Source organism: Mus musculus, chromosome 19 (assembly GCF_000001635.26).
Source record: "Mus musculus strain C57BL/6J chromosome 19, GRCm38.p6 C57BL/6J".
Lineage (NCBI taxonomy): Eukaryota > Metazoa > Chordata > Mammalia > Rodentia > Muridae > Mus > Mus musculus.
In genome coordinates, this window is record NC_000085.6 from 47,974,097 (window position 1) to 47,995,906 (window position 21,810).

At 46.1% G+C, this 21,810-nt stretch overlaps 1 protein-coding gene across 1 annotated transcript in view; it reads left to right on the forward strand.

The window, feature by feature from the left end:
* The window catches only part of Cfap58 (cilia and flagella associated protein 58), a 97,668-nt gene that overhangs the window by 36,385 nt on the left and 39,473 nt on the right, over positions 1-21,810 (forward strand). Inside the window, exons 10-15 of the mRNA NM_001163267.1 lie at positions 422-583; positions 1,366-1,512; positions 7,923-8,063; positions 9,352-9,575; positions 12,345-12,456; positions 14,369-14,473. Coding sequence (NP_001156739.1) covers positions 422-583; positions 1,366-1,512; positions 7,923-8,063; positions 9,352-9,575; positions 12,345-12,456; positions 14,369-14,473 — 891 coding nt within the window. The remainder of the gene's footprint in view (positions 1-421; positions 584-1,365; positions 1,513-7,922; positions 8,064-9,351; positions 9,576-12,344; positions 12,457-14,368; positions 14,474-21,810) is intronic.

Here is a 21,810-nt window from a genome sequence, read left to right on the forward strand (position 1 = left end):
ACAAAGGTCGCTTTACAAAGAAAAAACCTCTTAGTGAATTTGAGTGGGCAGTCTTGAAGCAACTAAGGTCTCTCTTATCTTTCCTAGTGCTCTACATGTTAGGATCTGTTAAATTCATGACCCCTACCCTGTTTTTGTGTGTGATGATCAATAGATATTTCCAGAATGGAACTACTCCCCTATTTATCATCTTCGAAAATATCTGTGTTAAGGCTTTATAACTGAGTACTAGTGTCATGTGTGTAACACACGTGGTCCTAACTGGCCTGCCTTCATTTTTGCGTTGTGCCAAAGTGATCTCTCCGGTTTACTGAGTGCTGGCATCTCTAGCAGCCACTCTTAGATAAAAACCCTCATTGCTCCCAAGCCCTTAAGTCCAGATGGGCTGTATAACTGGGTCCAACTGCTTCTTCTCTCCCAGGTCCTTGCAAACATGGAAGACATTAAAGTCCGAGAAATACAGATTTTTGACTACAGGAAGAAAATTGCCGAATCAGAGACGAAGTTAAAACAGCAGCAAAACCTGTATGAAGCTGTGAGATCAGACAGGAACCTGTACAGCAAAAACCTGGTGGAGGCTCAGGTAAACCGTCTGCTCACGTCTTTATATCTTGAGTTGTCGCCATACTGAGTTTAAATCACTTTCTGATGTTCTTGTGGCAGCACTAGACAAGACTAAGAAATCCTGTTGGATCCAGCTGAAAAGGCATGAGTTTATACACACTGACGCATTGCCGGAAAAGGGAGTGACGTCACTCAATAGGACACGGAGAGCTCAGCCTCCTTTAAATTGTCATGTAGGATTGCCATTGCACTGTGGGAAGGCTCTAAAATGCTTGGTGGTAGCTGCCAAGGCTCCGACTGCAGTTGTACACTCTCCTGGTTTAACTCCAGAACTTGGCTCTGGGATCTCTTCATAATGACATGACTAATTTTCTTAGTCAAAGGATGGGTAGTGTGCAAATGTGCGTGTGTGGGTATGCACATGTGTGTACATGTGTGCTGTGTGAGCATGTGTGTTCATGTGCACATGTGTGTACATGTGCGCTTGCATGAGCATGCGTGTGCATGTATATGTACATGTGTGCTTGTGTTTGCACATGTGCGCATATGTGTATGTCTGTGTTTGCACATGTGTGCTGCATATGGCACTGTTTATATGCTGTGTGTGTTCCATGAGCCAATTCCGTGCCATGTCTATAAGGTATTTTGATGTTGTTGGGTGCAAGAGACAAAGGAATTGCCTAATCAGATTTGGTCAAGATTTTATTCTGAGAAAGCTCTTAAATAAACACTGAATGCCCATATGGAGGGTGGTGTCTGCTCACCTGACTTCCCACCCTTCCTCCTGCCTTCTTTTGTTAGGATGAAATCACAGAAATGAAGAGGAAGTTAAAGATCATGACGCATCAAGTGGACCAGCTGAAGGAAGAAATCTCTGCCAAGGAAGCCGCGCTCGTGAAGCTGCATCTGGAACAGCAGCGCATTGAGAAGGAGAAAGAAACATTGAAGGTACAGGGCTTACTCAGAGCAGCGGCTATAGCTGGCAGCTTCGGGCTCGGGCGGCTTCCACTCACTGAAGGCAGTGGGAGGCAGGGAGAGGGACCAAGGAAGGGACCCAAAGTCTCAATCACTCAGATCCAGAAGCCTCCAGCATCCGGTGCTGGGAGGATCACCTTTGTCATCTTGAGAGGAGTCTCCTCATGGGAGGTGGTCCTAGTCCACTTGGGGAGGAGAGCGGTAGAGATGTGTAGCTCCTAGCTCATTTATGATCACCATGCCTCAGCGGAAGCTAGCAGGTTAGTAGTGCCCAGGAAGTCCTCGGCCTTATAGACCAGCCGCCGCCCATCTGCATGCAGAATCAGTGCCCGACACTCCCAGATCCCACTCTGGGTGTCTGTCTGTCTGTCTGTCCTCAGTCGCTGCTCCTTGGTGTGCAGGTGTCCTTCTGTCTGCAGGATTGGTACCCACTAGCACTTCCTCCTCACTTGCTTCGCTCTGGTCCAGGTTCGCAGCCGACTTTGCATCTGGGGGTCTCAGACATCTGCAGCCTCTCCCTCAGGGAACACCTGCCTCCACAGATATCTCTAAGGCACACCTGTTTTATTTATTTGCTTTGTTTTTATGATTCTAAGGATGAACCCGGGCCCCGGTACATCCAAGGCAAACACTCTACTCCTGAGTTATATCTCTAGATTTTGATTTTGGGAGGCAGGGTCTTGCTAAGTAGCCCAGGCTAGCCTCAATCTCATGAGTCTCATGACTGTACATCTTTAGTTTGGGATTACAGGCAGATACCTCCACATCCTACGCAGTAAGGCCTTTAAACCCACCAGTTTAGAAAACTAACACAATGTAAGAGAGGTTTCCCTTCTACTTCACCTGACCAAAGAACTAAAATGAGGTGTATCTAAGAGAATGATGGGATTTTGATGCAAATATATAAATATATATAAATTAATACTTAACAGTGGCTTAAGATCCACCTGCCCCTTGACAGTAAGTCAGAGAGAGAGAGAGGGAGAGAGAGAGAGAGAGGGAGAGAGAGAGATGGAGAGAGAGAGAGAGAGAGAGGAGAGAGAGAGTGCCATGGTTCCTGCAAACAGTAGCTTTCAAAGGTAGACTCGGTATTGAACCTGCACCCAGCCCCACCCAGGTTTAGCGCCATGCTTCCTTGACTCTAGGATGCCATAGTTTGAAACACACACTCTCAATTTAACCAGAGGCCTGGCACCCTAACGATAGGTTTCCATGGGAACGGAACGGTTGCATTACATTAATTTATGGGACCTTTAGCCTGAGAAAGATTAAGCCATCACAAAAGTGCCTTGATGAAAAGGGTGTGGTAAATGATAGGATTTATCTGGGACTTTCACTGCGTCATTCCAGCTCGTGAGAAAGAATGGAAAGTTCTTCACGAAAGTTTATTGGGAGATAAAGAACTTTACAAAATTTGAAACTACCCTGCAGTTTTGTATCCACTCTTGTTCAAAAGTAGTTTAAATGGGGGGGGGGGGACAGTCTGTTTTATCCCAGAGTCAGTAGCAGGATGGGGTTTAGTCACTGTCGAACAAATGAGAAAAATCTCATTATAAACCCGGCTGCACCAGGGCCCTCTTGGACTACATTAGCAAGGCTTTAGTGTAATAAGCCTTGCTAATTGGTGTACCATCTCTTTCTCTTGGACGATGCATCGATTCTCATCTCTACTTCCCAAGTGGTGCCCAATTCAGAAGATTAACCATCATCCCAGAGCGGAGTCCAAGCTGGAACGAAGTGCCTCCCACAGACTCTCACTCCAGAATGAATGGCATCCCATACAAACGATCAATTGCGTCCAATTCCTTGGGGTTTGTTGTTAGATAGTGTCTATTTCAAAGGTGCCCTCCATCATCGGGCATCTACAAATATCGTGCCAACCAAACATCAGAATGAAACAGGGCAGTAGGTTGTGTTTTTCTGCATCTCCAGGCAAGCAGTGTCTGTAACCAGTAGCCATGGTGGGTGATCTCAAGGCTTCTGCTTTGGAGTGGACAGTTTCTGGCCACTGGTTTTAGGAAGGTGAGAGTTTTGGATCTGTTGTAGAGGTGGATTTGCCAGCTTTTCCCACTGAGGTAAGGATGAGGACCAGGGGGAAAAAAATGCCCATTTGATTTCTTATCTGAGATTATCCGAGGGCAACTCATCACGGTGCCGAGTGCATGGATGATTCCGGCCTAGCGTTAAGCCTGTTTGACCTCCCTTAGAACAATGTGCAGCTCACAGGTAGAGTCCCAGCCTGTTTGACTGCTCACGAGGAAGAATTGGAATCACATTTCCACAGGTTTCTGGGTTGCAAGTAGCTTTGATTTGAGAACTAAAACCTTGGAGGAAAGAACGGATTTTCTAATAGCCCTGCCCCCAAAAGATAATTATGTTTTTATTCTACAAAACTATGTGGGTACTTAGTCCCTTTGGAGGGGCCTGATGGGCCCAGTGGGTCACAAGATGCATTTTTATAGGATAACCCAACCCACTGCTTCTTGAAGCCTCTGACAGACCGTTGTCATAAGGGGCCATTCACACCCCCTCACCGCTCTTATCTGAACAATTCTGCTCCTTGCATCTTTCTCCCCCTTTTCTGTTGTCATTGGTCCCTTACTGACTCGGGATCATACACACTGTCAGCACAGCACACCTCTGACAACATGCCAGGATATCTCCGCAGCTCAGGCCCAATCTGGATCCCTCTGTTGTTCATGGAGTTCCAGCCTTGTTTCCTCCACACTGAGGGAGCCACCTCATTTGGGATGTCTGCCTCGCTGTCCTAACAAGGCTCAGACGGCTGTCTCGCCTCTTCCCAATCACCCTGCATCTGTCTGACAAGCGCTTTGATTCTCCGTGAATAATGCAGCAGCAAGCTCTCTGCCTCCAGAGCTCAGTAGCACGTTAGGGACTGGCCTCAGGGTACCACATCCTTCCACTTAGTGATTCCTTCCCAAGACATGAATGAGGAGCTGCCATCCACAAGGGGAGGAAGACGCCTCATTACGCCCGTGGCTGTAGACTTCAGGTGGTTCGTGCATGAGCCTGTGAGACCCCTGAGTCTAGCTCTTGAGATACGATTTATGCCCAGAGTCATATTTGATGGTCATCAGTCCATAAGCACTGGTTGCTACATTGTATAATCCCAAGGGTAGCTACTGAAGGGTGTGTCCAGTTATCTCATTATAATCTCCTGTCACCAGCAACACATTTGGCAGGTGCAGAATCTTCTAATGCTACTTAGGGTACATAGCAGTTGTCACCCTTCCCGAGAGCTAGTTCAGATTTATAACTGCTAAATGTATCAGGCTCTGGGTATTTTGTTGATGTTAACATTTGCTGCCAATACCTAATGCCACGTCTTGTTTACAGCTCATAAATTTATGACATAAGGAGACCACTCAGAATTTTGATCTATAACGGAAAAAGGCGCCCGGCAATGCCAGGCGCATGGCTGGTTTTACATTTCAGACAGATACTTTTACACACCACTGATTGCATTTTAATATAACAAGGGTTTCATTTTGTCCTGCTGATGGATTCTGATCCGCTCTTGGCACTTAGGAACAGAGAAGTGAGTGTGTGTAGATATGGGAAAATAAAAGTTTTATGAAGGGAGGCACGGGCCAAGCAGGTAATTCATCGCTGTCTTTGCTGCTACCACCTGCAATGATTATAGAAGCAGAAAAACAAAAAAACAAAAAATAAAAAAACCAAAACTGGTTCTTCACTCTCTTTTCTAACATGCACTCCCCTGAGAGGTAAATACGAGGCCAGTATTTCTTTTTGCTTATCTCTGAATCAAAGCATACTTTTTTTTTTCATGAACGAGCACACAAACTGTCATCAAAGAAAGCCCTGGTTTTCTAGGCGCTGGTTGCACTTCATATGCACCACGCATCCAATAGCAGCTGTGCAGCTTCTCTTAGTGCTTGGGTAAGCTGCAGTATGGGATTCTGGCCCTCACAGGCTAGAATCAGGCCTTGACCTCAGTTGGGTTGCTTTCTAAGCTTCCCCTTGTCGTGACAAGCTCAGGTGTGGGGCGCCCAGTAGTTACCCGAGGGGAAAAATTATAAGCCTTCTGCACTGCCATGTGTTTCAGCCCCCATGTCTGTCACACACTGGAGGTTTCATATCACCCCATCTCTGACCCTGTGTTTGTGGTCATGGTGGGCAAACCCCTCCTCATTCCTTTGTGCTAAATGGTTAGTACTCTTTCCTGGCCCAGCATGGAAAGACACATCTTTTCTCTTCTCTTCTCTTCTCTTCTCTTCTCTTCTCTTCTCTTCTCTTCTCTTCTCTTCTCTCCCCTCCCCTCCCCTCTCCCCTCCCCTCCCCTCCCTCCCTCCCTTCCTTCCTTCCTTCCTTCCTTCTTTCCTTCCTTCCTTCCTTTCTTTCCTTCCTTTCTCTCTCTCTCTCTCTCTCTCTCTCTCTCTCTCTCTCTCTCTCTCTCTCTCTCTCTTTCTCTCTCTCTCTCCTCTCTCTATCTTTCTTTTTTTGCATGGGACACTGGTTCCTTGATGTACAATCTCCATAGTGTATTCAATCAGAGGACCCCTTTCCAGGCCTGCCCAGCTGTTTGTCAGCCTCTCTTCTTCCCACACCCAATCTATCCCTTTAATCCAGCCATGCGGGGCACTGTTGTGTCTAGACAACACACCAGATGTTTCTGTTTGCCCGAGCTAGTTCATATACCCTGAGTGTTGGATGCCTCCCTCCAATGCACACACCTCTCCAGCTGGGTATCATCTGTCACCTGCCAAGGACTCATTCTTCTCCGTTAGCTTCAAGCCTATCAACTCCTTCTCCTGTGTGCTCCCCCCTGGTCTACAGCAGCAGATGGCAAGTTCACGTCGTCGTTGGTTACGTCAGTCATCTTCCATGGGTAATGAAGACCGTCTTACTCATCCTCCGTCTTTGATCTGTAACTCTTGGATGCAGGCAGTAGACAGAGCACAGGCTTTTGCACTGAAACATCCCGCTTGGATAGCTAAGCATCACTGCATATTGACTCACTGGGGCTGGCTAAATGTGCTTCCCTCTGCCTCTGTGTGGGACACACACAGCATCATGCTTGGGTACTGTAAGTCACTTACGTGCTGTGCAGTAGATAGAAGTGGCTTTGCAGGGAGAAAATTTCCTTTCTAACTTACCAGCTGCTTTCCCCATTTTCCTGTACTTCTAGTTAACCTCACCTTAAGTCTCCAGTTAACCTTGACTCAGGTGTAAGCTCTCTGAGAAAGCATCCCTGGGGTCTCTGTTCAGTGATGGCATTTTCTTTGGCTTCCTGGAATAACAACTCACTGTCTGAACGATAGAAAAGATAGATACTTGTGTGTGTGTACATGTGTGCATGTGTGTATATGTAGGGACAGGCTTGGAAAATTGTCAGGGAAGTGTTTCTTGTGCAAGCATGCTAGTTTGATCACTAGCATTCATCTAGAACACTGGGCATATAGTAGTACACATATATAGTTCCAGTCTGAGGAATTAGGAACAGGTGGCTTCCTGGGTCTTGCTGGCCAGGTAGCCTAGTCAAATTGCTGAGCCCTAGAATCCAGTGAGAGACCAACATATGACATTGACCTCTGGCTTCTACGCAAATGTACATCTACACACACACACACACACACACACACACACACACACACACACACATACACCCATAAACATTCCCAAACATAAAAATAATAAAAGGTATACTGAAAACTGTTTCTTGGACTCAACAATGCGCATGTTATTTGCATCCTTCTTGTATATCATATCTTCATGTCTGCGTTGGAGATGTCTTAGAATGTTTTCTACATCATAGCATTCCTTTTGTCCTGTCAAAATGTTCTATGGGAGAGATGCTTTGTTGTTGTTGTTGTTGTTATTATTATTATTATTATTATTATTATTACTATTATTATTATTGACGAATTTAGTTCATCCCCCCAATGGCCTTCTCCTGTGGCCAGTGTACTGGTTTTGGTAGGACTACTAGAAAAGCTGATATGCGAACAGACTTCCCCTGTCCTCTTCCTGAACTGTTCCTAGTTAACTGTGGTGGGGGCAGGGAAGATTCCAGTGAGACCCCTTCTACGCTTATACAGAAAAGAGGTAGGACACCTTAGGGCACCACGTCCACAGTGAACTGGATCACTATAATCGGTATTGTTGACATGCAGGTTCTTAAAATGGGTCCCCCCCCAACACACGTATGCATGCACACACACACACACATGCACGCACGCACACACACTACGCTTGTTTGGGTGGTGATAGGGCTGGAATTCTGCTAAATGAGACACGAGACGAAAGCATTAGAAACAAGGCCATGCAGCCAAATCCAGCCCAGTGGTCCCGCTTAGGCTACTCATCAATGCAACGTGTCCGAATCATCTGTTCCCTGTCAGGCCGAGCTACAGAAGCTGAGACAACAAGCCCTGGAGACCAAACACTTCATTGAAAAGCAGGAGGTAGAAGAGAGGAAACTCTTGCGCATCATTGCCGAGGCTGACGGCGAGAGGGTGAGGCAGAAGAAGGAGTTGGACCAGGTAGGAGCTCCTTGTCACCCCCACCCCCCAGCAACCATGAATCCTTTGCCCTTTGCAAGCCATGTTTGAAGATGAGCAGCAGAGTCTTGGGCTGACAGGAAAGTAGTCACCCATTCCACTCAGTCAGGAGCACTCAGTCAGGAGCACTCAGTCAGGAGCACCACTCAGTCAGGAGCACTCAGTCAGGAGCACCACTCAGTCAGGCGCACTTCTTGGTATCAGTTATTTGTCTAAGCACTGGGGACTCATTGATCAATAAAATCACAGGCCCTTGTTTTCAGGGACCTTAAGAAATAATAGAATATAGTTGTTCGTATATAATTGCTGTTAATAATTAAATGATAGAAACTCAATTGTATAATTTTGGCAGTAGAATTTGATTGATTGATTGATTGATTGATTAAAATGGTCTTCCTATGTAGCCCAGGCTGGTCTTTCATTGGTTATCTTCCTGCTTCAAGAACTGGCCTATGAGAAAAGCATTTAGATTTAAACATTTCCCAGAGCTCCCAGGGACTAAACCACCAACCAAAGAGTACACATGGAGGAACCCATGGCTCCAGATGCATATGTAGCAGAGGATGGCCTTATCTGGCATCAGTGGGAGGGGAGCCCCTTGGTCCTGTGAAGGCTTGATGCCCCAGCATAGGAGTATGCTAGAGAAGTGAGGTGGGAGTGAGCAGGTTGGTGGGGGAGCACCCTTGTGGAGGAAGGAGGAGTGGGGTGGGATGGGGGGGGGGTTCAGAGAGGAAACCAGGAAGGGGGACAACATTTGAAGTGTAAATAAACAAAATAACTAATAAAAAAATGGGTTTGGTGTGCTGTAGCAACAGCTCAGTAGTTAAGAGCACTGGTTATTTTTCCAGAGGACCAGGGTTCAATGCTCAGAACCGACATGTTGGCTCACAGCTATCTAACTCTAATCCCAGGGGATTTGATGCTCTCCTCTCTTCTGGCCTCTGTGGGTACTGCATACACATGATATGTGGCATACGTGCAGGAAAACACCCATGCACATAAAATAAATAAAAATTTAAAAATGAAAAAAAAAAGTAGGGCAGGGAAAACAAACAGAAGGACACAGCTTCAGGCCACGAATTACTGGGTTATCAGACCATGGCTGTAGCAACTGGAGGAGTGCCATGTTGAGTATCTTATGGGATGCTGCCAGTGTCCTGCCTGTGGGGCATGTGGGAACACTCAATAGATGCTTGTGGACAAAGTGGACGCTGTTGTCATTGGTGAAAAAAGAGACTTCCTTTCATCCCAAGTGGCCATGCCTTTCTAGGTCATCAGTGAGAGAGACATCCTGGGGTCTCAACTTGTCCGGCGAAACGATGAGTTAGCCTTGCTCTATGAGAAGATTAAGATCCAACAGTCAGTGCTGAACAAAGGCGAGACCCAGTACAACCAGCGGGTGGAGGACATGCGCATCCTCAAACTGGAGATCAAGAAGCTCCGAAGGGAGAAGGGGATCCTTGCCAGGAGTGTGGCCAATGTGGAGGAGCTCAGGTAACAGGTGGTCATGGGGGTCTCTGGGGAGCCCACAAAATGCTCTGCTGTGGATATTTGAGGTCTTTTTAAATTTTTTTTAGCAAATTGTAAAAAAAAAAAATAATATAGACTTCACAGTATGAAAGGGTCATTGAATAAGAACAACCTTTCCATCAAGTCTCCCCTGTGCTCATGCTGGGTCACTAAAATGGGCCTCCTACGGGGGGTGTGGGGGAGTCTTCTACCAGGGGGTGTTGGGGAATCTCTGACAAGGGGGTGTGGGGGAGAGCCAAATTGTAATTAAAACACCCTTCTGGCTCCTTCAAAAGGAAAATTCAAATCAAAGCATTAAACACAAACAAACCAGAGACAATCCAGAAGTATTTTTTCCCCCCTCAAGGAGTTCCTTTAATCAGGGACTGTGCAAGAGACAGAGCACCAATATTCAAGTGCCGTCTTGGTAATGTGCACAGTTTTTTTTTTTTTTTTCCTGGACTAATGTATAGACTGGAAAGAGGTAGAAAACTTATTTCTATTACTGTCTGAAAATCTGTTTCCCTACGGGGCAGCCAACTTCCTGCCTGACTCCTGACTCATCCTTTGCAGCTTTCACTTAGCTCACTGTACTCCTTATCTTAATACTTGAGCACCACGCGGGGATCGGTTTTCTCCTATGGGCCACCGAAGGGGACTGAAGGAGGGATCTGGCATTTCCTTGGTGACTTGTAGAGGCGGAGCTTCTCCTTGGCTCTCTCGGGAGAAGGATGCTGTTTGGATCTGCCCCTAATCAGAAGAAAAGAAACTTCTGGTGTTCAGGACGCTGGTGTTGTGAGTCTGCCAATATCAAAGATGGACCAAACCATTTTGGCTTTGGACTTCTTTGAGTTGTAGCATCATTATTATAGGAAATAAAACATCTTCATTCTAGGAAATGCAGGAAAAACACTGAAGGGATTAGGAGTGCCGCCCATTAACTTTGTTACTCAGAGAGAACACCACCGATGTTTCAGAGAAAGATGGGCTCATTCTAAGCGACCCCTGAATAATCTCAAGGCCCATACTCTTTGTCAGCCCTGAGTTATTTTTATGGCACACAAAAAGGACTAAATTCGATCCATTCCTAGTCAATATTACTAGTTTGTTGATAATGGATTTTATTTCCCTTTCCAAGGAGAGGAAAGTCTCAAGAAGGACGGAGGCAAGTGGCCTTGCTGTCTACTAGCTGTGTGACCTTGGGCAAAGAGCTAAATGTCTCTGAGGTCTGGGCTTGTAATTACCATTAAAGGTAGAAAAAAAGGTAAAGGGACTTACAGAGTCTCCTGGAACAGTCAGTTCTCAAATGTGGTAGCGTGCACTTCTGCCTTTCTTTTCCAGGGATGCTCGAGAAAAACAAAGTGTTAAAAATATGCTTTTAATTCCAAGCAGCTTGCTCTGCACTCCCCGTTGAGCGAACATCATGCAGTTAATTCTAATGGTTTGTCTTGTTAATGAGGGGAAGTTGTATTATTGGTTTAAATGAAGCAATTAAGTAGAAGAGATGGCTTCATGTTAGAAATCTGTACACCCACAGCAGATGAGGACAGATAGCAATGTCTTTATTATGTGAGTCAAAGCAAACGTTTGTCTCTTCTTCTCCCAACAACGGTTTTGTGAATGGGGTGACTCAGGGTGCTGAGCATGGCCGTGACAGTCTACCTATTAACTAGGGGTGCCTGAGGATTTTAGAGACGCATTTGACACAAAGTCGGGGTTTCAGGGTGCTTTCAGCACCCTGTGCCTGGCGGCTGTGGGGCATAAGGTGTTTCATATCTTCAAAGCTCCAAACTCGGCATCTTCAAATCCTTTTGCACATTAGAATTGCCTGCAGGGCCTTTTAAACCTGTGGAATGTAGGCTGTGCACCAGACCCCAATAGAGCAGAAGTCCTCCGGGGAATGGGTCCAGGCAAAGGGATGTTGGGAGCCCTCCATGTGACTCTACTACGCAGTGAAGAGAGAAGCTGGAGGCCATAGCTGGTGCTAGCTTATTGCCTCTGCCTGTGCCGTGACTTGCTGTCAGGCGTGGCACTTGCAACGTAGAGTGTTCACTGACTGGTTTCCTGGAGACTGAAACACTGCAATGTGTCTTGGGACTCTTGGAATTCACTTCCCCCACCTGGTTCCTTTCATATGCCTCTAAATCCTTTGAGCATTCAGAGTCAAGAGCTTAATGGCTGCTGTTGTTTGGAGCTAAGGCGGATCTTGAACTCCAAACAAACTAGCATCCTTTGTGACCGGCCTCGGTTTGGGGAGCTGGCCTCTCTCAGTGCTAACAAGTTTCCTGGTTCTAGCTCTTTATGCCAGATACATTGTGTCTACAGTAATCAATTCATTAACCTTTGCACGGGTATGCATGTCATACGCACGCATGTGTGGGGCACGCGCGTGAGTGTGCATATGTGCTGTGGGGATCAGAGGTTGCTCTCCAGTGGTTTTCTCTATGAGTGTCCACTTTATTTATGGAGTCCATTGCTTGCTTGAATCTAGAGCCCGCAGATCTAGCTTGACTGACTAGCCGGCTGATCTGGGGGGTGGGGTGGGTTCTCCTGCCTCAGTCTCTCCAGCGGTGGCATTGCAGGTGGGGGTCGCCATACCTGGTTGACTTTTACGTGGGTTCTGGGAGTTTGAACCTCTCGCCTTCATGGCTTCAGGGCAAGTGCCTTATACCCCGAGCCATCTCCCCAGCCCTCTGCAGCAAAGATAGCACATTCAAGAGAAGTTCTTTGCAAAACCAGGCTTGTCTTTTCCAGGCAGGAGCTGTACCACATGCAAAGAGAATTCCTGAAGGAAAGGACGAGGTGCCGAGCCCTGGAGGAGGAGCTGGAGAACCCCATGAACGTGCACAGATGGAGAAAGCTTGAGGTAACACCTGTTAGCACACCCCTCCTGTTCCCCAGCCCTCCTCTCCACCCACTCAAGGCTCCTAACCTAAAGCACGCCGAGAAGTCCCTTTAATTTGATGATATGAAAATTGTCACCTACAGGGTTAAGACTGGGTCAAATGTAAATTGGCCAGTTTTAGAATCAGGTGGTTAATTTGAGTTTGGTTTTTAAAATCTTAGACAAAATTCCCACCTGCCTGCCCCCCCCTCCAAAAGACCCTGTGGAAGCCATACATTGCTTTCATTAATGGATATACATTTTGCTTTTCAGGTAGTTTTGGGGTTGCGTTGACTATTAATGGCCGTTAGCAATGTCTCCCACCAACATCTTAGCCGTCTTTCAACTGGGTTTGCATTCTTCCATTTCATACAGGAAATATGGTTTTGAGACCCATTCTTTTTTAAAGGCCTAATTTTTTGTTAGCCAAACCCTTTCTCTTAGGATCTGGGGACACAGCCAAAGTCCCATCCGGTTTTATTCTGTGGCTTCCTGCTAGTCATCACTACCAGCTCTGCAGACAACAGTGACAGACAAAGTCTGCTTGGTCAAGACAAGGATGGACCTCTCCTTTAGTTGTACATAGCATCATGGGTATCAGAAAGAGACTGGGTAACTGACCAATTACAACGCTGAGATATATAAGTCTATAGCACAAGAAAGTTCAGGGTAAAAGTGGAAAACCACCCAAATAGGATTTCATTTTTATTTACTTTTAATGAAGAAACTATTAAAGATAATGCATTTAAAGTTGTGTAAACACAAGGCCTGAATTTTAACAACACCCAGGGCTGCCAAGTGAATTCGTGCCAAATCCTGCCCAGCTATACGGGCATCAGCTGGTGCTGTGTAAGCAGAGTTGGAGCCATGGAAATAGCCTCTTTGTTCCTCTTCTGTGCCCAGAGTGGTACAGCTTCCTAACCTGGTGCTAACGTGCATCTACCTGGGAGGTGGAGTGAAAGTCTTGCACCTGCTTTCCATCACATGACTTTATCCCATATGCTAGCACGTAGATCTTGGAAATTTCCAACTCCTTGTCGATTTCTATTTTTTTTTTTAAATGAAGGAGGTAGTTGAAAGTATCCAGTTGCTAGATTAACTCAAAGTGTCAATGTGGCTGAAAGCAAAGCTTTGGCTCCAAGTCCGGAGGACAAACGATCCACTTACACCCGTAGCTCTTCTCTGAGTAGAGTGCACACAGCTACTGAAGGAACATTAGAGCTATTCAGGTTGGTGGTTCCATTTCATTGCTAACCACCATAGCCCTGCTCTCCTACCTCCTGTTCGCAGATGCCCCACCGTGGAACCCTTCCCCGTGGTATGCTGTGTTGAACCTTCCGGTTGACAATGACTAGAGGGGCATTCCAAGGCTGAGTGGATTCAGGAAGCTATTCCTATGGAAACTGGAGATGGGAGGGAAAGCCCAGAGAACCATAATGAAAACCACAGCCTTGGCAGCAGGGCACATCTCCAATCCAGCTTAGACTCTCCCCAGCCATTGCAATTGGCTTCTCGGCTCCCGGGTTCTCCTGTCTGTAAAAGGGGAAGGCTGACGTGGTCTCACTGCTGTCATGTGATGTAAAATGTGATATCACACGGAAAGCACCAAGCATCACGCATGGTTGCATGATGACTAGGACCGTTCTTTCTGATGGAACAAACACGCTCACTTTCCATCAGTGAATCAGAGCTGCGGTGACGACTGTGGGAGACAGTGGTCTGCCCTGGGGAGCTTTGTGGCTGTGTCGTTTGCTATGCCTCTTCTCTTTGGATTTAATTCTCTATGTACTAGGTCTTCATGCGGGAAAGGCATTTGAATCAAAGAATCATTATTTGCACACGGACCATGGTGCTTTGAAACTGATGCTATCTTCCCGCTGTTCTCCTGGGACAGGCCAGCGACCCTAGCACCTTCGAGCTGATCCAGAAAATCCACACCCTGCAGAAGCGACTCATCAGCAAGACGGAAGAGGTGGTGGAAAAAGAGCTGCTTCTTCAGGTAACAGTCTCTGGGCCTGGGCTCCCCGGGCAAGCATGGCGGTCTCCAGGAGCCTTAGAATTGGTGACTTGTAGTGTTGCAAGCCCCGTCTTAAACTGTAGATGGCAACAGCGACTCACACACGGAGAACAAACAGCCTAACGAATTGTTCTTTTACTCTGCGATCACCGATATTTCAAGAATCCCAGGAAATTAAGTTCAAGGCTAGACTTACCGCAGTCGGGTAACGTGAACTTTTTTTTTTTTTCTTCCCCTCACTTTTCCTACGGTTCTATTTGTCAAATTATTTTAACTGCTTTTCTCCCTATCTTCATGTGCTGTGAAGTGCTGTGATTTCAATCTTGAAAACAGCTTTCGTATAGTGCACTCATGATCTGTCCACGGGAGGATCTGTGGGAGCGAAATGGAGAGACGTGTTTGAGGATGTGGGGGTGGGTAGGCACTGAGATGAGGTATGGGCACACGAGGGCACAGTCATGGGAAGGCTAGAGGCGGATGCTGGGCATCTTATAGGCACCCATCATAGTCTCCACAAGCAGGTTTTCTCAGTAAATCTTAATCGAGCCTCTCTGACTAGACCAGCTGGCCTATAAGCCCCCAGTATCAGCTCACTTTAACCCTCCCAGTGCCGGGTTGCAGGCATGCATAGCCTTGCCTGGGTTTTACATGGGTACCGAGGAGTCAAACCTAGGTCCTCACACTTGGGTGGGAAGAGATCTTACCCACTGAGCTATCATCTCCCCATGCTAGCTTTGAGAACTCTGGGAAGCAAATCCCGCCATTTAATCAGTCACTGCTGTAGCTGGGGCCTGGGAATTCAAGAAGGAGGCCAGGCTGGCACCAGGTGGCCTGAATTGGCTTTCTGCTTCGGCTGGCTTGCAGCTATTTGATTCTGAGTTCTCTGCACCTGAGGTTCTCAGTCTACGTTAAAGACAACAATGGAACGCATGAAAATTCATGGTTGGAGGCATTGAAAGACCTCAGCATTTCACTCAGTCCACAGGACGTATCTATTCCACAGCCTGCCACATTAACTATTGGGTGACCATTAGTGGGGGTAGGAACTTCCACTCATGTGCAAGAGGAGCCTTACCCCCCCTCTTCTACTCTGTGTTTGACCTTAGACATGTTTTCCCTAATGATGGCTGGACAGTGTACCACAGAGCAACGCAGACATCCCCGCCTGTAGTAGGCATTGCATTTTCCTCCTCTCTCAGAGATGAGCAGGATGGCAGGAAGGCAGGTTTTGGAGTGAGGAAGCACTCGTCATCAATAGTTGATGGTTCAATAGTTGGGGGAGAATCACAGACTTTTTTTTTTTTTTTCAAACATTGGTTTCTCTTTCTATAAAGCAGAGATAGCATTGTCACTCCTCATTAAGGGGACTTACCTAACCTGGTGGGTCTTGCAAAGGTAGCCAGTTAGAGCACAGGCACTAGGGACTCACCCGAGTGTGAAATGTGATTTTAAAATGTCATTATAGTGCGCCATCCCAAGGCCAGGCAGCTGGGAGCGAAGGCCTGGGACTCGAGCTCGCAGAACCCATAAGTGTGGGTTGGCCTCACTCTCTTGTCACTGGTGCTATTTTGGTACTGGTGCCACTTTGTAAAATATAAAGAGAATCAAACCTTATGTTGTATCAAAACTCAGTTTTTAAAAAATCATTTATTTTGTATTTTTTAGAGAGTTTGTCCTATATTGTATTTGGTGCCATAACTAAGAAAATGTGTATACGTGTGTACCTGTGTGTATTTATGTGCACCACATGAGTTCAGGAACCTGTGGGGACCAGAAGGCTCTGATCCCCCAGAACTGGAGTTACAGGCAGCTGTTAGCCCCCTGACGTGGCAGCTGGGAACCAACCCTTGGTCCTCTGCAAGAGCAGTAGGTGTTTCTAACTACTGAGCAATCTCTCCAGCTCCAGGCATTTATCTTTGTTATTTCTTTCCTTCTCACGCTTTGGGTTTTCCTGTTCTTCTCCCCTCCCCTCCCCTCCCCCTCCCCTCCCCTCCCCCTCCCCTCCTCTCCCCTCCCCCTTCCCCTCCCCCCTCCCCCTCCCCCCTCCCCCTCCCCCTCCCCTCCCCCTTCCCCTCCCCCCTCCCCTCCCTTCTTCTTCTCTCTCTTCTTCTCTCTCCTCTCTTTTCGTTTCACCTCCTTTCTTTCTCGGTGTTGAGGACTGAACCGTGCGTATCTGAGAAAAGAATCCTGTCACTGAACTACCCACAGCCCCTTCATTTTCTAATACAAGCATCTGAGCCCATGAAGTATGTTTTAAGTAACACTTGGGTTGCTCCCCACGGGTCTTGCTACGCACGGTGCTTCTATTTAGTTGCAGAGCTTGTCTTCTTTAAGAATTACTCCTCCATGGAGAAGAAGTCAGAAGGATCCCCACTTCTCCTCTCAGGAGGATGAAAGTGGACTCTGAAGGGCTTCAGATTCCATGCATATCTGGGTTAAACGTTCCTTCGGATCTTTTCCTTTTCACTGAGGACTGCAGTAGATATACTCTTTAGAATCCAATACTGGCTTTGAGCATAAGCGATCTTGTAGAATTAACTGATCCCTGGGGTTAGAAAAAGATACAAGCGTTTTATATGCTCTAAACCCACAGAGATCCACCTGCCTCTGCCATCCACTTCTGCCTCTCCAGTGCTGGGATTAAAGGTGCACGCTGTCTTGCCCAGTTTGACGGCTTACTATTGTGTTATTTATTTATTTATTTTTAGCTTCCAATACATTTTTGGTATGATCATGAGGTGAGCAAAAGGGTAGAATTTTCATTCTTCTCTGGGGGAATTATTTCTTCAATATTATATGGAAACTCTCACAAGAATGCTAAAAATTCATCTAGTATTAATATAGCTCTATCAGCAGCGTTCTTTAAAATGATATATTTATATTTTTGAATTTTGGGGTTTCTTTGTATTTTGGGAAAATCCCTTGTTTTTTAAAAAAAAATCTGGCCCTGTTTATGTTTTGGCTAATGCTCTTTTTCATCAGTCAGTCAGTCTGTCTGTGTGCATGTGCGTGTATGGATCATGTATATCGGACTGCAGACAAGCATTCTATAACGTTGTATGGCAGTCACAGGACAGTAGGGAGTTTTCTCCTCCTACCGTAGGATCCACAGTGGATCTCGGGTCATTTGTTTGGGGATCTATGCACCTAAATCTGTTTCCGTTGGGTTCCCTAGGCCATGTTGCTTGCTTAGAGTGTTATCTTTATGCCAAGCTCCTAACTTGGGGCTCTTTGGACCATTTAACACACGTTGGGATCCTAGACATGTGACAGGAGGTTGGTAGATCTCCATTCCCAGAGGAACTATATTTTTTTCCAAGGAGAGCTCAAGAGATATGGATTTCCCAGTGGGTTTCCTGGCTAAGGTGGGGAATTTATTTCTATCTTTTTGCTTTTTTTGTGACTCTTATATGAAGGGGGTCTCAGTCACGACTTTCCAGTTTACACAAACCCAGACCCTCACCCCTGTCCTCCTGTGGCCTCTCAATTCCAGGCCTCTTAGTGAGTGTCCCCTCGAGGAATGACTGCCATATGTCACTGCTCACTCCTTCAAACACAGTTTACCTTTGGATTTTGACATTTGAGCAAACCACAGACAGACTGCTTTGTGGTAAAAATATGGGCTACTTTGTTTATAGAGTATCTAATGTTTTATAAACACCAGAGGTCAATATGTCAGATTATTTTTGGTATGTAGTTTGATATCTGGTCGTCAATAGGAACTGTGTTGGTTTGAGTGAGAAATGTCCCCCCAGAGGCTCAGGCATGTGAACACTTGGCTTTCAGTTGGCAGCACTGTTAGGAGCGAGAGGTTTAAGAGGCACAGCCTTGCCGGAGGAAGTATGTCACAGGAGGCGGGCTTTGAGAGCCCGCAGCTTCATCCCACTTCCGGTTTTCTTTCTCCACTCTGTGTTTGCAGGTGAAGATGCGATCTTCCTGTTCCCTGAGCCTGTCTCCAAGCCTGTTTCTTGCCTGACATGCCTGCCAGTCATTATAGACTCTTATCCTTCTAGAGCTATAAGCCCAAATAAACTCTTCCTTCTTTAAGTTGGTCATGGTCATAGCCAACAGAAAACTAATATAAAAGTTTCAACTCTTCTCTTCCCCATCTGTAAATCTGAAGCAATAATAATAATTGTCTACATCCAAGTTGAGAAGAGCATTCAGTTATCATTAACAATGACATCATTAACATTGATAATTTTATTAATAATACTGCTGTCTGTCAGCAAGCAGTTCTTATAGATTTTCAAAGTCTCACTTTTTTTTTTGAGAAATCCCTTATTTAGTCTTTTATGATTGGCTGCTATAAAGTTCCTCTTAGCAGTCATGTATCCACAGACGACAAGCCGTGATACGCTGGCAAAGCAGGAAGTGCTCCAAGGATTGGCCATTCTCTTAGCTTTATGTGTTTCATTAACCGATTAGAAAAGTTCTCAGCACTTACAGGAGAAATTCTTTACAATTTCGAAGATTTGTGGTTGCGCTTTTTTTTTGAGTCCCAGAATAACTTTTAGGTGATTTTTTTTTTTTTTTTCTGTGTCATGGCATAGAGAGGCTCCACAACTTCTAAGCAGCAGATAAAATGGAAGATGTTTTCCCTCCAGCTAGACTGAAGAGTTCCTTAAGAAAGGCACTTCCTATTCGTCTCCCTGGCTTCTCTTCCTGCTAAGGACTCTTTACACACAGACGTTTTTAGTCATTTGCCCACAGACATTTTTAGTCATTTGCCTGTTGCTCTTATAAAATGCCACAATGTTGCTCTTATAAGATGGGACAATGTTGCTCTTATAAAAGTCTACAACCAAAGCAACTTAAGGGAGAAAGGGTTTCTTTTGTTGTTGTTTTCTTTTTCTGGCTCACAGTTCAGGAGGACCCAGTCCAGTTTGGGGGGGTGGGGTGGGGTAGGGAGTGGGGGGATAGGGAGTGTGTCAGGGGAACTGGGACATGGCAGCAGGCAAGGAGGGTATAGTAGCAGGAGCAAGAGGTTGGCTGGTAGCATTGTACCAGCATCTGATCTTATAGAAGACATTTCTCATTCAAGATGTAAACACCCAGCTGACCCCTTATCCTTGAATTATTACTGTAAATGGCCGTTTCCTCTTCAGAAAACCCCCCTCTTCCTAGGTTAGATGTTTTCTGATGAAGTTTGATCAAGATGCCTTGATGTCCTGCTCACATCATACCTGCAGTTGATGAAATTATTATAACTGTGCTTTGTATTTATGCTTGCATGTATGTTCATGTGTACCAGTGCACGTGTGTGTGTGTGTGTGTGTGTGTGTGTGTGTGTGTGTGTGAGTGTGTGTGTGTGTGTGTGCAGGTATCTGTGGAGGTCAGGGGTCAGTTTTAATTATTGTCCCTCAGGCACTATCTACTGTGTGTTTTAAAAAAGGGCCTTTCATTGGCCTAGACTTACTGAGTAGGCCAGGATGGCTGAGAAGAGAGCTCCAAGGATCCTGTTTCTCCCTTCCCAGTACCAGGATTCTATTCATATTCGTAAGCCACAACACTTGGCTCTTTCATGTAAGTTTTGGGGCTTAGATGTTTATATAGCAAGCACTTTATCAGCAGAAGTACCCCTCCCCATGCCCACCATTGTGCATTTGACACATTTCTGCCAGACTGTAGACTCCACAAAGGCATTTGTTTGTCTTCCGAAGGCGCTTTCTGTGCCTGCCTGTTGATTATCACAGTCCCAGCGTTATCCCTGCTAATATCTGTCCAGTGACTGATGCATGCTGGAGGAATGGTGGCTCTCTGAGAAGTCGTTCATCTTACAGACGTTGGGTTCTAATCTTGGGCCAGCAGGACAGGGATCTATTCTTCCTACTGTCTCGACACTTCATTATTAACTTTACAGGGGCTTGGGATTTGCTTTTGGTTTACGGCTCTGTCTGCGATGCCTTTGTGTGCAGAGGCAGGGTGGCTCCCATGGGTGCCCTCAAAGTCCATTCCTTGTTGTGGGTCTAGCTGACGATGGTTCTCGAGCCTTAAGTTACAATTTGCTGGGAAGATGGAGATGTATTGGAAACTTGGGCATGGATGGGAAGACTTGCTTGCTGTTGTCTACCAGGCTTCTCTCCTGTAAATTTTTCCTACTGAAGGGAGCGCATGCAATTGAAACACGCTTGCATATGCCATTGCTGTTACTCCACTCAGCCCCTGAACATCTCCAATCCACAGGATTAATAACTGTTTTCTTTGAAGACATCTGTGGGATCATGCTAGCATGTGTTTGGTGATGGCTGTCATTACATCATCATCATCATCATCATCACCATGCATTCTAAATAGATAATGAACATAAGGCAAGGTGGTATAAGTATAGGAAGCTTAACCTTTTGCTGGAGGCACCTGCAAGCATAAGCATCACTTAGAGCAGCCAGGGTTTTCTTTCCCCTCAGAGCTTAAATCCCTTTGTTCTCAGAGACAGGCAAGAAATGAGAAGCGGGGATGTGAGCTTTGCGTATAAGGATCAGAATTGTCCATTGTCACTACTCTCAGACTCAGAAGCAAAAGGAAGTGCCGGGGACTGTAGCACGGGGCACTGTGGTTCCAGTCTCCAGGAAGCAGCTATCAGAATTCAGGAATTCGAGTCCAGGCTTATATGTCACTTTGTTTTTCAAGGATAGCTAGAAATGCATTTGGTATGTTGAGTATTACTCATCAGCAAACCTTAAGAATACCAAATGAGCCTTTCAGAACCCAATCTGGGGAGATGGCTCAGTGGTTAAGAGTATTGGCTACTCTCTCAGAGGACCCAGGTTCGATTCCCAGCACCCACATGGCAGCCAACAACCATCTGTAACTCCAGTTCAAGAGGATCTGATACCCTCTTCTGGCTTCCATGGGTACTACCTGTACATGGTACACACACACACACACACACACACACACACACACACACCACAGGCAAAACATAAAACCAAATTCACATAAAATTAAAAATACATATACTAAAGTAACTTAAAGCAAAGCCTGCCTAGTACCCTTGACAGGCAGATGGATGGTTCGTAACCAGCTTCAGGGTCTGGATAGGAAGAGTGAAGAAAGAGAGGTGCACGGTCAGCTTTACTTGTTTTGATCTCTTTGATCTCATTCGTTGGTTTGGTTCCTTGATTGAAATGCAAAGCCCAAGAATTAAAAGGAAGCAAGTAGACAGGGAAGGAGGAGAGACCCCGGAGAGGCCCCAGGCCGCAGCAGTGTGGTCGTACAGGCACCCGGAAGTGAACAGGCCAAGACATCGTGGAATCCAGTGGCAGGGGAGGCAAAGAATGGTTTCTGGTGCAAGGTGGGTGAACTCCACGAACGAGGAG